Source organism: Bison bison, unplaced genomic scaffold (assembly GCF_000754665.1).
Source record: "Bison bison bison isolate TAMUID 2011002044 unplaced genomic scaffold, Bison_UMD1.0 scf7180017864333, whole genome shotgun sequence".
Lineage (NCBI taxonomy): Eukaryota > Metazoa > Chordata > Mammalia > Artiodactyla > Bovidae > Bison > Bison bison.
The window spans coordinates 735538-752632 of record NW_011494905.1 but is presented as its reverse complement, the minus strand read 5'-3'; the positions used below and the strand labels follow the sequence as shown (position 1 = coordinate 752632).

Below are 17095 nucleotides of genomic sequence, written 5' to 3'. Positions count from 1 at the left end.
AATGAGAAGGAAATGGCAATCCACTCCAGTACTCTTGTCTGGAAAATCCCGTGGACAGAGGAGCCTGGTAGGCTATAGTCCATGGGGTCGCAAAGAGTCAGACACGACTGAGCGACTAAACTTAAACTTATGTATATAAAAATAAAAAATAAAATGAATGAGAAACTCTATGTATTGACATGGTATGATTGCCACAGTATATATTGTATTGTTAAATGAAAAAAGAATCATGTGTACTTGCACAAAGACAGAAACATAGATCAATGGAACAAAATAGAAAGCCCAGAGATAAATCAGTGCACCTATGGATGTCTTATCTTTGACAAAGGAGGCAGGAATATACTATGGAGAAAAGATAATCTCTTTAATAAGTGGTGCTGGGAAAACTGGTCAACCACTTGTAAAAGACTGAAACTAGAATGCTCTCTAACACCATACACAAAAATAAACTCAAAATGGATTAAAGATCTAAATGTAAGACCAGAAACTGTAAAACTCCTAGAGGAAAACATAGGCAAAACACTCTCTGACGTAAATCATAGCAGGATCCTTTATGACCCACCTTCCAGAGTAATGGAAATAAAAGCAAAAATAAACAAATGGGACCTAATTAAACTTAAAAGCTTTTGCATAACAAAGGAACCTATAAGCAAGGTGAAAAGACAGCCTTCAGAATGGGAGAAAATAATAGCAAATGAGGCAACTGACAAAGAATTAATCTCAAAAATATACAAGCAACTCTTGCAGCTCAATTCCAGAAAAATAAGTGACCCAATCAAAAAAATGGGTAAAGAACTAAACAGACATTTCTCCAAAGAAGACATACAGATGGCTAACAAACACATGAAAAGATGTTCAACATTACTCATTATCAGAGAAATGCAAATCAAAACCACAATGAGGTACCATCTCACTCCAGTCAGAATGGCCTCTATCAAAAAGTCTACAAACAATAAATGCAGGAGAGGGTGTGGAGGAAAAGGAACCCTCTTAGACTGTTCTTGGGAATGCAAACTAGTACAGCCACTATGGAGAACAGCGTGGAGATTCCTTAAAAAACTGGAAATAGAACTGCCGTATGACCCAGCAATCCCACTGCTGGGCATAAACACTGAGGAAACAAGAATCGAAAGAGACACATGTACCCCAATGTTCATCACAGCACTGTTTACAATAGCCAGGACGTGGAAGCAACCTAGACGTCCATCAGCAGATGAATGGATAAGAAAGCTGTGGTACATATACACAATGGAATATTACTTAGCTATTAAAACAAATGCATTTGAATCAGTTCTAATGAGGTGGATGAAACTGGAGTCTATTATACAGAGCCAAATAAGTCAGAAAGAAAAACACCAATACAGTATATTAATGCGTATACATGGAATTTAGAAAGATGATAACGATGACCCTGTATGCAAGACAGCAAAAGAGACACAGATGTAAAGAACAGACTTTTGGACTCTGTGGGAGAAGGCGAGGGTGGGATTATTTGAGAGAATAGCATTGAAACCTGTATATTATCATATGTGAAATAGATTGCCAGTCCAGGTTTAATGCATGAGACAGGGTGCTCAGGGCTGGTGCCCTGGGATGACCCAGAGGGATGGGATGGGGAGGGAGGCGGGAGGGGGTTTCAGGATGGGGAACACATGTACACCCATGGCTGATTCATGTCAATGTATGGCAAAAACTACTACAATATTGTAAAGTAATTAGCCTCCAATTAGAATAAAATAAAAAAAAGAATCATGTGTACAGTTGTTCAACATTTGTGTAACAAAAAAGGGGAGATTGAATGTCTATACAGAGAGAAGGTGTGTTTGTAACTGTTTATGTATAGGATACTTCTGTAAGGATTCACAAGAAAAGATTGACGGTTGCCTCTGAGAATGGGGCTAGCTAGCCAGCAGAAGCAGTCAGAGGAGATGTCTCTTTTTATTCTTCTGTACCTTTTGAATTTTTATTGAATGAGTATATGTTCTATTAATAAGTACAATTAAAATTTAAGAAGAACAAGCAGGACTTCCCTTGGTGGTCCAGTGGTTAAGACTCCATTTGCAATGCAGGTTCTCATCGGAGAGAGTCGGGGAACCAAGATCCCCCATGCCTTGTGGTATGGCCAAAGCATTTAAAAAAGAAGAAAAAAAGAATAAGAAAAGCCATGCAAACAAACATTTCAGCAATTAGAAGGCAGGCTGCATAATTTGCCACAATAAAGCCATGGTTCTGACTCTTGGTTTTCTCTCTCACTAGTTTCTCACGTCATGGTCTTATGACATTCCTAGATGCTTTTTTTCTTTCTTTAAAAAAATGTTCCTTTTCAATTTATGGAGGTTGCCAGCAAGGTGGAGAGGGTTAAAGAGAGTCAGAAAAAATAATTGGAAGGAATGCTGGGCCACAGGCAGAGCAGCGTGTTCATCTCCCCAGCTGGTGGCAGGTAATGGCTCAGTGTCACTCAAAGCCTTCTTTGAAAAAGTCCTTCTTTTGTCCACCCTGGCAGGGACCAAACACTTCCCTGAAATAATCTTTCTTTTTGTGACTCTAACCACTTACTGTTTCATTTCAATAGTGAAAGCTTAAACTGGAGAGGCCAGGGACTGTGAGGAGAAAATACTGGTGACTCTAAAGAGAGTTATCGAGGCTTTGCCCAAAGGGGAATGAGTTTCCTGCCGTCTTTCTCTTCTTTGCAGATAATCTTCACCACAGTTTCATCTGGTGTTGTTGTGCCTCCTGAGAGCACTTATTGTTTTGTTAGAAGTCAATTGGCCTACAGGAAAGGCTGTTTGCATTTGTGGGGTCCCTAAATGGTTTTTGGTTTGGGGTTTATGATAGACCCATGTCTATCATTTCTCACCTGTGGTTTTCGTTTGTTAAGGACATGATTTCAACAGGAAGTTCTTTTCTTTAACTTCTGGAAATTCAGATTTGAGAGTTAAGTTACTTCAAGAGATAGATGGGGATCATGGTCTGGTACATTTATATAATAATCTTATAATTAATAAAATCATTTATTTTAAAATGAATAAAATCATAATCATTTATATCTTATAATTAATAAAAAATTTTAAATTAATTTTAAATAAAAATTTTAACATTAAAGTATTATTTTCTTAATGTATAAAATGGCCTACTCAATCTCCGTAATATTACACAGTTTGTCCACTTGGTGGCATCCAAATATTGAAGAGGAATCATTTGCTTTAAAATTTGGTAATTTACCTGTTAACAGTAGGGGAATGGTTATGAGCTTTGGACAATTGTGTATCTTAAATTATAATCATCAAAATTTGGTAGAAATGTGAAATTGTGATATAAAGTGTCTAAATACAAAATTACATATGTGCTGTGCTGTCCCTCAGTCGTGTCCGACTCTTTGCGACCGCATGGACTGTAGCCAGCGCCAGGCTCCTCTGTCCATGGGGATTCTCCAGGCAAGAATACTGGAGTGGGTTGCCATCCCTCCTCCAGGGGATCTTCCCGATTCTATACTTAGAGCTACATAGTGTGTTATGAATGCTGACAAAAATGTAAAGAAAATACACAAAAATGAAAATAACTTGTTTCCCCCCAAAAATTTCAAAAATGATTTTTGCTTTTGTTTTGATTTTTCCAGCTTGAGGTGTAATCTACACACAGTAAAAGTCACCCAGTTTAAACGTAGCAATGTGATGAATTTTTGTAGTAATGTACAGTTGTGTGGCCCTGCTACAATCAAGATATGGTTCAGTCACTCTAAAAAGTATGCTCCTGCCTCTTTTAAGTAGATTCCTTCCCCTGCCCTTGGCCATAGATGACCACTGGCCTGTTTTCTGTTACTATAGTCTTGTTTTTTAGAATTTCATATAGCATGTGATCTTTTGTGTCTGGTTTCTCTCACTGAGCATGATGTTTTTGAGGTTCCTGATGTTCTTTAAGTTAAAAATTAGTAAAGCAGTCTGAAAGGCATGGTTGAAAAACATACATGTGTGGTTGCATACCTTGTGATTATACTAAAAACTCCTGAATTATAAACTTTGAAATGGTGACTTTCATTGTATGTGAACTAAATGTCAATTTTAAAAAGTACATGTAAAATTTTTGAGTTCTCTTCCTCCATTTGTAAAAATATTTCATTAATTCAACCTATTCTCACCCCCATCATTACCCTCACCCCGCACTGCTGAAATGTTGACCTACAAAAAGAACAAAAGGAAAGGATTAAGAACACTTACTTATATATGATTCATGTTGATGTATGGCAGAAACCAACACAATATTGTAAAGCAATTATCTTCCAATTAAAAAAAATTTTTTTAAGCTATAGTAATAAAGTATGAGTCTGCAAAAAAAAAAAAAAAAGAGAGAGAGAGAGAATACTTATTTAGTTTCCACATGCAATAGGCAAGTTGAGAAGGAAGGAAATTTCCAGTGGTCAGTGTTGTAGTTGGAGCCAGTTTTGAAAAAAAATTGCAGTTTTGGAGCCAGTTTGTAGGAGGTTAACATATGTATCTAAAAATATGACTTGGGCAGTAGCTTCAAGTTTCTCTGTAAACTTAACACACATCCTGGAGAGCTGACTGTGGAAGTTAATTAGCTTCATGCATCTTAATACTCTTGTTACACGAAGCCTCCCTGATGACTGCAGTGCAATGGATTTAGCAGAGCAATTCAGTTGCTTGGCCAATCCGGATTGCTTTGGCTAAACTGGGGAGGGGAGGGTCCTGTCAAATGCAGTTTATTTGCATTTGGCCAGCAGCCTGCTAGTTCCCAAATGGAGTAAGAACCCCTTGTTCCCACGAGTGTGATTCTGGCCTGAAGCTGAAAGTGTGTGCTGTTAGCTGAAGATGAGCACAGGGGACATCCAAGTGGGAGCCTCAGCTCAGGAACCCAGTGCTCTGTTTTTGCCCCTCCAGCAAACCCTGGTCCTATTACTGTCACTGCCCTGGGCTATGGTAGGCATTTTTAGCGATTCTTATTCTGCTCAAACACCTTGATCTGTATGTTCATTTGGATTTTGTAACTTAAAAAAAATATTAATGGTTTCATCTTTCTCTTCCATTTTATCTTTTGCTGTTTGTAATTTATTTTTACTCTCTGTGAACATTTGTATAAACATGTTTCACAGAAGCAGAGTGACACTGCCTTACCTAGGAAGCCTAAGCATATATCTAAATCGGGCTTCTTTTTTTATGTACCCCAGTTGTTTGGGGACCCCAAGGCAATGGCACGCCACTCCAGTACTCTTGCCTGGAAAATCCCATGGACGGAGGAGCCTGGAAGGCTGCAGTTCATGGGGTCGCTAAGAGTAGGACACGACTGAGCGACTTCACTCTCACTTTTCACTTTCATGTATTGGAGAGGGAAATGGCAACCCACTCCAGTGTTCTTGCCTAGAGAATCCCAGGGACTGGGGAGCCTGGTGGGCTGCCGTCTATGGGGTCGCAAAGAGTCGGACACGACTGAAGCAACTTAGCAGCAGCAGCAGCAAGCCCAGAAAAAGTTCAGTTGTTCTGTCTGTTCTTTGCAGAGCTTCTATGAGAAAGAGTCTGTTTATCAGATCTAGAGAGAGTCCTGTATGTCTTAGGAAACCATTTTTGTAAACTGCACACTGTACATTGCCTCTCTTTATCCTAGAGAGAGAAAATCTCTTCTTGTCAGCTTACTAGAAAGGAAAAGGGGAAAATAATTATCTCCTTTTCCTCCTTGAGGCATATGATTCACTTATTTTTTAAATGAAAACTTCTGCCTTAGAAAACTTCAAAGAATTAAGAAAAAAATATGAATGGGTCAGGGAAAGAATTCAATTATAAGCATACTTGAATCATTAATTAGCTCCTCTCTTTCCCATTTTCTGGCGGAGCTAGTGCTGGTTCTGACCTGCTCACACTTGCCTCTCTTATTATGTAGGTACAGCTGAGTGACTTTAGAACTAGCATATATATAAGAAATACACTTTGAAAACACCATACCTGTAGACCCAAAGGGGAAATTCCGAATAATTTTGTAGGAATAAAATGAAGTTGTAAAATAATGCTGCTACTGCTACTGCTAAGTCGCTTCAGTCATGTCCGACTCTGTGCGACCCCATAGACGGCAGCCTACCAGGTCCTCCGCCCATGGGATTTTCCAGGCAAGAGTACCAGAGTGGGGTGCCATTGCCTTCTCCGTTCATCCTTCAATTACAGCCACAGAACAAAAAGGATAGGAAATTGAGCAGGGAAAAACCTCACAACGGTTGTGCCCTCTCCAATAGATATGCTTAGTTTGGTCTGGACAAGTGCTGTGGGGTATCCCAAAATGCCTGTCTGCAGTCTCAGAGGTTCTGAGTATTCCTGGGATACTAGGAGTGTGCCAATTGGCTAAAATTACTGCACACCATTAAGCGTTTTTCTTCTTCCTTTTTTTTCATTCTCTTCTTGCTTCAATCTCTGCCAGGTCAAAGTAGCCAGGAGCTGCAGATGACTTCTGATATGGTGGGTGATAAATCCTCTGCTCTTGGACCTCCAAAAGGCTATACCTCAAAAGCAACTATTGAATTTTTTTTTTATTTGACTGTACCAGGTCTTTGTTGTGGCATGTAGGATCTTCAGTTGTGGCATGTGGGATCTAGTTCCCCGACCAGGGATCAAACCTGGGCCCCCTCTAAGCACAGAGTCTTAGCCATTGGACCACCAGGGAAGTCCCAAAATCACCTACTGAATTTTTAAAAAATACTCATGTCCAGGCCCCACCCTTAAAGAATCTTAACTGAGTTCACAGCGGAGCATGGTCATCTTTAAAAGTCCTAAAATAACTCTGATGTGCACTATGATGTTGAGAATCAGCCCCTGTGATGGTGGGCTGGTGGCAGCATCACAAGGACAGAGATCCAGCTCTAAGATACCCATCTAAGCTCTGTCCCCACAAAGACTGTACTAGCCCCCTGTTGTCAGGTGCCACAAAACTAACAGCTCTGATCTCTTTCCTCATCCACTCGATACTCTCCCCCTACTTCCCTCTCCCCACTATCTGTTCTCATCTATCTTATGGGCCACTAGGAAATTAAATCAGCTGTAGGCCCTGGAAAGGACTTCTTCTTTCTCTGCTGAGCTTGAAAAAAAGTAAGAGTGTTGGTCACTCAGTCCTGTCCTATTCTTTGCAACTCCATGGACTATCACCTGCCAGCCTCCTCTGTCCATGGAATTCTCCAGGTAAGAGTACTGGAGTGGGTAGGCTTTCCCTTTGCCAGGGATCTTCCTGACCCAGGAATCATACCTGGGTCTCCCTGCATTGCAGGCAGATTTTTTACTGTCTGAACCACCAGGGGAGCCCATAAACTTAAGATTGGCTAACTCACAGGATAACTGAACAATTGTGGCTCAGATGATTAATAATTTGTCTGCAGTGCAGGGAACCCGGATTCTGTCCCTGGGTTGGGAAGATCCCTTGGAGAAGGGAGTGGCAGCCCCATTCCAGTATTCTTGCCTGGATAATCCCATGGACAGAGGAGCCTGGTGGACAATAGTCCATGGGCTGCAAAGGGTTGGACATGACTGAGTGACTAACACACACACACATATGCTCTTTGGTGAAATACACACTCAAGTTTTCACCCATTTTTAAAACTGAGTTCTTTGCCTTATTATTATTGAGTCATAAGAGATCTTTATATACTCTGGATACTTCATTAGATATTTGATATGCAAGTTGTATTCATTGTCTGTTGCTTGATATAACAAGCTCAGCAAGCTCAACAGTTTAAACAATACAAATGTATTATCTTATCTATCTACAGGTCTGAAGTCTGGTAGGGGTCTCACTGGACTGAACCCAAGTGTCAACAGTTGCACTTCTTTCTGAAAGTTCTTGGGAAGGATCTGTTTATTGCTCACTTGAGTTGTGGGCAGAATTCAGTACTTGTGTTGTAGGACCAAGGTCTCCATGTTTTTGCTGGTTGTAAACTAATGGCCATTCCTAGCCTAGAGGAGTGGCTCTTGGTCCCCTTCCTCCATCTTCAAAGCCACATTGTCATCAACAGAACTTTCTGTGTGGCATGTCTCTGACTCTTCCTCTCTCACTACAGCTCTCCTCTTTTAAGGGTTCATAAAATTAGATTGGGCCTACCTGGATAATACAGGGTAAACATCACATCTCAAGGTCTTTAACCTTAATTATATCTGTAGAGTCTCTTTGCCATGTAAGATAATATATTCTTAGGTTCTGGGGATTAGGAAGTAGATGTTTGGGGAGGGTGTTATTTCGCCTACCATGCAAGTATTTTCTCCTAGTTTATCATTTCATTTTCTTAATGATGTTCTTTGAAGTACAAAAGTCTTTAATTTTGATGAAGTCTAACTTAATGAATTTTTTTCTTTTGTGAATTGTGCCAAGAATACTTTGCCTAACCAAATGTTATAAAGATTTTTCTTATTTTTTTAAGAAAGTCTTAGAGTTTTAACTCTTCAGTTTAGATTTATGGCCCATATTTGAGTTAATCTTTATATATGGTGCTAGGTGAGGACCTGTTCACTTGTTTTATGTGGATATTCAGTTGTCCTCAGCTTCGTTTGTTTAAAAAAACTCTCCTTTCTCTCATCAAATTGTTTTGGCACCCGTGTTGGAAATCACTTGGTGACGATTATAAGGGTCTATTTCTTAACTCAGTTTTTTCCACTGATTTGTACGTCTTTGTGCCAGTATTATACTGTCTCCTTTTCTAGGGATTTTAAAGTTTTTGTTACTGTTAAGAATGGAGTTAAAATGATTTTGAACCTAAAATATTATTAACTCAGAACTATTTTCCTTAAGCTCACTGGCAGATTAATATAACTGATCCATCGTAATGTTATCTTGGCCTTGAAATAAAAGGAAGATGTAACTTTTATGCCTCAATTAGGTAACTTGAAATTGCTTTGAATCTGTTAAATTCTGTGTTATGGGCCTAAGTTGCAAAGATGTCAGAGATTTTGTTATTAGTGTTACATTAAATATCTTGACAACTGAGTCAGTTGTAGTGAGGTGGATGAACCTAGAGCCTATTATAAGGAGTGAAGTAAGTCAGAGAGAAAAACAAATACCATATGTTAATGCATATGTATGGAATCTAGAAAAATGGTACTGATGAACCTATTTTCAAGGAGGGCATAGAGACATAGACATAGTGAATGGACTTGTGGACACAACAGCGGAAGGAATGGGCGGGATGAATTGAGAAAGTAGCATTGACGTGCATACACGATCGTGTGTGAAATAGCTAGCGGGAAGCTGCTGTATGACATAGGGAGCCCAGCCTGGCACTCTGTGATGGCTGAGGGGAATAGAGGCCAGGAGGGAAGTTTAGAGGGGAGGGGAGGGAGGCCTAAGAGGGATATATATATATTTATATATATGTATGTATAATTATGACGGATTCTTGATATTGTATGGTAGAAACCAACACAATATTGTAAAGCAATTTTCCTCCAATTAAAAAGATTTTTAAAAAGAAACACATTAATTAATCATTGAATGAAAAAATATCTTAAATAGTATTTATTATTATATATGCACAATCCTTTGATATAGATAACAGTTCCAAATTTTCTTTCTTATTTCTTTTAGATCAATCTCCAGAATCCCGTAGAATCTGCAACATGCCAGTCCCGAGCTTGCCCAACATGGATGCCATTTTCAGCGAAGCCCTTCTGCAGGTGCGGAAGCGGTACCCTGGGTGGCTGTCTCCGGAGGCCTGTGTCCAAGCAGTCCAGGCTGCTGTCCAATATCCATATGACATGGGCAGCAAGAAGGAAAAGGAGTTGGGCCTGTACCTTAATACCTCAGGGCAGGCCAAGGCCCTGCAATATGTTTTCTTTGCTGAGAGGATGGCAAATAAGTGGTCCACTCCCTCTGGAGCTTCCTGGAAAACAGCGTTGGGACGGCCCATCTCCTCTGTTGGCGTTCTCGGTAAGAACATGAGCAATGTCACTCCCCAAATCGGCATTTGTCAAGTGCTACCATTTGCTTTGGGCCACCATGTTCCGGGCTCTTTGCTGAACATGTCACTTTTTTAGTCAACTTAATTTTTACCCCAGCCCATGAACTATCTTTGCATGTGAGGCTTAGAAACACTAGGCCTTCTCAACAGTGAGCTACTTAAACCCAAGTCCTCTAACGCTACATCTGTGTGATTCCGGACTCTGGGCATTTTTAAACTCATTTCTGCCTCTTATATGTCTCTCATCCCTGGGTTTCCCAGCAAGATTATCATGAGTACCACATTTCAAGGTGTGGCCTGTCACTCCTATAGCTAGGGATTGGGAATGAAGGCTGTGTCTTTCTGGTCCTTGCATCCATTCACTTCTGATTCAAAGCCACTATCCCCAAATTCATCTGAACCTGAAACGTGGGCTTCCTTACTTTTTCCCCTTGAAAATTTCTCAAACAATTTGAGAAAGGTCTTCTTTCCTCAGAAGCTAGCTCTCCGAATGGCTTCTTTGGGCCACTATCCTAAACTTCACTTAGTCTTGGCCCAAGAATGGTCTTGGGTGGATTCCAAATCCCCTGAAATAGTAAGTGGAATGTTGTATGTATTAGCCTGTATACAGTCTTCTGGGAGAGGAGGTCCAAAGTTTACTAAAAGCACCAACTTTCTTAATCTTCACCAAGCTCTCTAGCACCAGTGCAGTGTGGAATGAAAGAGCCTTCTCTACATCTTAGTCTGTAGTTGTCTTAGTGAAATTTGGAATAAAGTAGTATGTCTTCAATACAAACATACTGTGCTCCTTGTAGCACTGACTCTGTTCACTTGTGATTTTTTAAGGAGATTGATAAATAGTATGGTAAAGAACTGAGTGTACCTTTTTATATTCCTTCAGCAACACCAATATTTGTTTCTACTTATGTACTTACCTGTTTCTTCTTTCCTGTTTTCCTTCAAGCCAAGAATAATTAATGCAGAATAATAGTAAAAACTCTTAAGTTTATCAGTATCGTGTTTGTCCACCATCATTTGAGAATTTCCCTGTTTCCTTATCATGAGCTTTTTAAAAAGACTTCCTGCTTGTGTCTGGCATGGAATGTTTATAAGTTCGAGTTTTTTTTTAAGTATACACCACATCGTTCTGAAAAATATTTGCAAAAGCTTTTAAACTACATAGAAGACAATGTGGATAAAAATAAAGTGAGAGAGCTGGTCATTTCCCACTTCATCATGTTTATCCGCTTTCTGCTCTGCCCACCTTGGTCTTGGTGACGCAGCCTCCCTCTGTACCCCATGTCCTCTGAAATGCGCCCACAGCCTCATCTGGTTCACCAGTGGCTCTCACTCTGTCTCCTGCCTGAAACCTGACTTACCCCGGGCACTTGCTTCTCCTGCAGCCCTCTCAAGAATGCTGTTGCTTCTTCCCACACTCCCTGGACTGTACTGTCACTTCCCACTTCCCCTCTCAGACCGTGACCCCTTTCTGGACACTCTTCCTCTGTTTTGCTGCCATCTCCCTGCCTGCTCTATCCCTCCTCATTTTAGTACCTGGCTCATGGTTATCCACTTTGGCCCAAATCCTACTGCTGTCCTTGTTGTCCTCATCCCCTGTGTGGAGAATCCATCCAGCTTCTGGGTTCCTTCGCCTCCTCAGATCCAGTGACATTCGCCTCACTTCACTTCTGTGACCCACACTTCAGGCTTCACCCTGAACATTTCTCCACCACTGAAATGTGAACTCGTACTTTTTCACTAACACCTTGTGTTTCTGCACATCCCTTTCTCAGTTATTCCAACTGCATCCGTTACTTGATAAGCTCTTTTAATCTTTACTTTCTTCTCTATTCAGTTTTCATTTCCAATCATCACTTCAGCTACTCTCTTGCCAACATCCTCAAAAGCTGTGACTCGCTGTCCTTTCATTGGGCCCCCTGGAAAACCCCAGCCCTGATGAGCCCAGGTTCGCACTTCAGTGAGCTGTGCCCTCAGATTGGGTTGGCACCACTGCAAGTCCACTTTCTTTCACCTTGCCTGGGCTCTCAGGGCTGTCAGAAGGGGAGAAGACTGCTGTTGACTAGACACTGAAGAACCAGCAGTCAAAGCATCCCTTATCCTTTATTTACTTCACTGAGTGGGAGGGGTTCTTGATGAGATTTAATTCCGGGGTAGTTAAAAGCGGTGACTTGGTCCAGGAACAGGACTCCTGGTCCCTGTCTGTGTGTATTTAGTGAGGAAAATTTAGGAAACTAAATTCAATATACATACAGTATTGACCTATGAAAACATAATTACCAACAGTGAAAATCTTGGTCTTTCAGCCCTACTTTCTTGAGAACTTTGAGACCACAAGGTTGTGAGAAGTTAGTGAAGAACTTTTGGAAGGAAACAGTTACTGGTTTCATGTATATTTTTAGTGATTAAATGAAAAAAATATCAGTTTATAGAACTGAAGATCTAAAATAATAGCTGATACTTCTTTTTTTCCCCCCAACAAGACATTGTTTATTAATCAGAAGAGCAGCAAGGATAATTCTGCTTTAGATTAAAAGCTGCATTTCAAGGGCCCAAGTTCAGGCTTCCCTGGTGGTTCAGTGGTAAAGAATCCACTTGCCAATGCAGGGAATGTAGATTCGATCCCTGGTCTGGGAAGATCCCATGTGCCACGGAGCAGCTAAGCCCCTGCACCACAACTACTGAGCCTGTGCTCTAGATTCTAGGATCTGCAACTACTGAGCCCATGCTCTAGAGCCTGTGCTCCACAGCAAGGGAAACCACCACAGTGAGAAGCCTGTGCACTGCAACTAGAGAATAGCCTTCACTCACTGCAACTAGAGAAAAGCCCACACAAAGCAATGAAAACCCAGCATAGCCATAAATAAATAAGTATATATATATATAAAAAAGGTCCAAGTTCTGTTTCCAGGTTCTCTAATAGGAGTGATGAGGCTAGTACCTATAGCCATCTACTTTGTAGAAGTCGCAACTTCTACAGAGAGCTGTTACATGCTTTGTCTGATTTGATCTTCACCAAAACTCATGAGATCAGAGCTTCCAGCAATCACATTCCCAATTTGAAGAATTTGGAAACTAGGACTCTGAGTATAGTGACTCCAAGTCACATGCTGAAGGCGTGCGTAGGACTATAACTCAACCGACTGCTCTTAAAAATCCTTCCCATCCTTCTATTTCTACTTGAGAAACCATATATTCTGTATGTTAAGGATGCAGACTCTTCACATGACTTGGGTTGAGACCCCAGCACACCTACTTGCTAGGTATCAGACCTCAGGGAAGTTACTTACATCTTCAGTTTGCTCATTTGTAAAGTGGATTAAATGATAGGACTTAACTCATAGGGTTGTGGTGAGGATTAAGAGTTAATACATGCAAAATGCTTTAATGCATTTCTAATGTGTTCCTTATGAAGACTCAATAAGCTTTATTTTTTTTTTAAGCTTTACTATTAATAGTATAAGGTAATTTAACATGGAAGCTTTCGTGCTTACAAGGAAGTGAGTAAAATTATAGCTAAGACACTTCTAGAAAGCATTAGTCTGGCCCACTCTGTGGTTAGGACTATGAGTTGCTTGGAGCCCCGAAGGTCCTTCAGCAGCCCTGCTCTTCGAGGTAAGTGCAAGGAGCTGTGCTCTGCACTCACAAGTGGCTTTCCTTCTCTGCCGTGTTCAGTTCCATCATCTGTATCACGTTGTACTTTACAAAGCACTTTCACATAAACTTCTCATGAGTCCTTATTGTTCCTGTGAGATTGTACTGTCTGCTGCTGCTAAGTCGCTGCAATTGTGTCCGACTCTGTGTGACCCCATAGACGACAGCCCACCAGGATTGGTAGGAATTTTATATGAAGTTTGGGACTGAAAGCCAGGGGGCCAGGGTTTTGAACCCCTACCTCTACCTCCTGTTCACTCAGGCTGAAGTTTAGGATACAAGCTGCTTCAGCAGTGAGAGCTATCCAGCCTTATTGTTACTGAGTGAAACACAGATGTTTAGTAAATTTGCAAAACTGTTTTAAATAATTCAAAATATGTATTAAATAATTTAATATGATTTAAAAATTAAATATATTCCAGAGGAACTAAATCAATAATTTCTAATGATTGATAACATAATATATTCAAAACCAATCCTCACAAGGGATTAAGAGGTATAAATTATTATACATGTAATAAATAAGTTACAAGGATATACTGTACAGCACAGAGAATATAACCAATATTTTATAATAACTTTAAATGGAATATAATCTATAAAAATCTGAAACACTATGTTATATACCTAACACTAATATAATACTGTAAATCAGCTATATTCAATTTTTTTAAAAAGACTTAAAGCTAGTCAATGTGAAGTGCAGAAGAGTAATATGTACATAGCTTTCACTGAACTGTTTCATCCACAGCAGGTTGGTCAGGTAACAGATAAGCTGCTGCTGTAACAGATAACAGTAACAGATAACAGCTTAACATGATAAAGATGTATTTCCTCCTCACTCTCAAGATAATTCTAAAACAAGGTTCTTTCCAACTAGTGGCTCTACCATTCTCCTGGACAAGGGTCAGCAAACTTTTTCTGTAAAATGCTAAACAGTAAATGTTTTAGGCTTTGGGGACCTTACGTTCTCTACTGCAACTACTTAACTCTGCTGTTGAGGACGAGTATAGCCACAGACCATATAAAAACAAATCCCTGTGATTGATTCCAGTAACACTTTATTTATGGACACTGAAATTTGAATTTGATATCATTTTCAGGTGTCACAAAATATTCTTACTCTTTAATTTTCGACTATTTAAAACGTAAAACCATTCTTAGCTCACAGGCAGTACAAAAGCAGGCAGTGGGCTGGATGTGACCTGCAGACCAACACCTGCTCTAGGGTCTCCTCCGAGTCCTCAGAGTTGATCTCTGCATCCTCTGTACCCAGGTGGTGATGAAGGATCTTGTAGGAGATTTTAGGGGCCAGTTGTGCTCCCACACCACCCTTCCCCCATTTCCTTGACCAGAATTAGTTACAGGCCCTACTGGGATATAAGAGGTCTAGAAAGTACAGCCTCCTATATGCCCAAGAAGAAAATGAAATGGTGTGGGGAAGAAACGGCAACATATTTGCCATCAAATAATTTTTCTATATTTTCCATTCTTCTTGCCTTTCTTTAAAATATTTCTCACTTTCCTTTTCCCTTCCCCAGCCAGGTGGTTCATCATTTCATACTGTTTCAGTATGACCTTTCTTTAAATATTTCTTCAAATATTTCTTCTTTATCTTGAAGCTTTTCTTGACTCATCTAACCAAAAATAATATCTTTCCTTTGAAGCACCAAAGAACTTCTATCATCATTTACCTTACCTAACATGGTGAATACTTGTGAACTTTTCTTCTTCCCATCGCTAGGTTATAAGATCCTTGAGGGTTGTGTTAGTGTTAGTCGCTCAGTTGTGTCCAACTCTTTGCGACCCCATGGACTGCAGGCCACCAGGCTCCTCTGTCCATGGAATTCTCTAGGCAAGAATACTGGAATGGGTGACCATATCCTTCTCCAAGGGATTTTCCCAACCCAGGGATTGAACCCTGGTCTCCTGCATTGCAGGCAGATTCTTTAACATCTGAACCATCACGGAAGCCCTGAGGGTTGGTACTACACCGATTTTGAATTACAGTTTTCTTGAAATGAAACTCATATGTGATGAAATTGACCCATTTAAAGAGTACAATTCAACATAAAATGGTGCAGCTGCTATGAAAAACAGTATGGCAGTTCCTTCAAAAATTAAAAATAAAATTATTATACAATCCAACAATTCCACTTCTGGGCATATCCAAAAGAACTGAAAGCAAGAACTCAAACAGATATTTGTCCACTCATGTACATAGCAGAATTATTCCCAATAGTGGCATAATGGCAACCCAAATGTCCATTGACAGATGAATGGACAAACAAAATGTGCTACATATATATATATATATATATTCAAAGGGATAATATTCAGCCTTAAAAGGTGGGGAATTCTGACACATACTGCATGAATAAACCTGAGGCTCCTCTGCTAAGTGAAATGAGCTAGTCACAAAAGGACAAATACTATTTGATTCCACTTATATGAGGTATCTAGAGTACTCACAATTATAGAGTATAGAATGATGATTGCCAGGGAGAGAAATGGGGAGTTCTGGTTTAATGAGCACAGTTTCAGTTACAGGATGGGAAGAGTTCTAGAGATAGATGGTGCGAGATGGTGCTGGTTACACAGCTTTGTGAATGTGCTTAATGCCACTGAACTGTACACATAAAAATGGTTATGATGTTAAGTTTTATGGTATATGTATCTTATCATAAAACGTTTTTAAGATACATAGTAACAATGTCACCAAAAAAGGAGCACACTTAAGTTGTTTTTAGATATTTGTAAAGTTGTCCAACCATTGCCACAATTTTATTTTACTTTTTTAGACTTAAAAAAAATTTCTTTTTTAGTTTTTTGGCTGTGCCCCATGGCCTGTGGGATCTTAGTTCCCCAACCAGGGATTGAACCCATGCCCCCTGCATCAGAAGTGTGCAGTCTTAACCACTGGATTGCCACGGAAGTATGCCACAAACAATTTTAGAACCTTTTCATCACCCTAAAAAGAAAACCTGTACCCATTAGCAGTCATTCCTCATTGCCCTTCCTCCCAGCTCCTGGCAACTACTAATCAATTTTCTGTCTCTATTGATTTCCCTATTGTGAACATTTCATACAAATGGAATCATATAACATGTAACTTTTTGTGTCCAACTTTAACTTAGCATAATGTTTTTTAAGGCCCATCCACACTATCGGATGTATCATTTACTTTTTCCGAAGGAGAGATATATTGTCCATGCATGCTCAGTCGTATCCAATTTTTTTGGACCCTATGGACTGTAGCCCTCCAGGCTCCTCTGTCCATGGGATTCTCCAGGCAAGAATACTGCAGTGGGTTGTCATGCCCTTCTCCATGGGCGTCTTCCTGACCTAGGGGTCCAACCTGTGTCTCCTGCCTTTGCAGGTGGATTCTTTACCACTGAAACCACCTGAGTAGCCCCAGAAAGAGATGCTGCTGCTGCTAAGTCGCTTCAGTCGTGTCTGACTCTGTGCGACCCCATAGACAGCAGCCCACCAGGCTCCTCTGTCCCTGTC

The 17095-nt window shown here is 40.2% G+C and overlaps 1 protein-coding gene across 1 annotated transcript in view; it reads left to right on the top strand.

The window, feature by feature from the left end:
• The window catches only part of EHHADH (enoyl-CoA, hydratase/3-hydroxyacyl CoA dehydrogenase), a 55259-nt gene that overhangs the window by 32990 nt on the left and 5174 nt on the right, over positions 1 to 17095 (top strand). The window contains exon 6 of the mRNA XM_010853866.1: positions 9562 to 9903. Coding sequence (XP_010852168.1) covers positions 9562 to 9903 — 342 coding nt within the window. The remainder of the gene's footprint in view (positions 1 to 9561; positions 9904 to 17095) is intronic.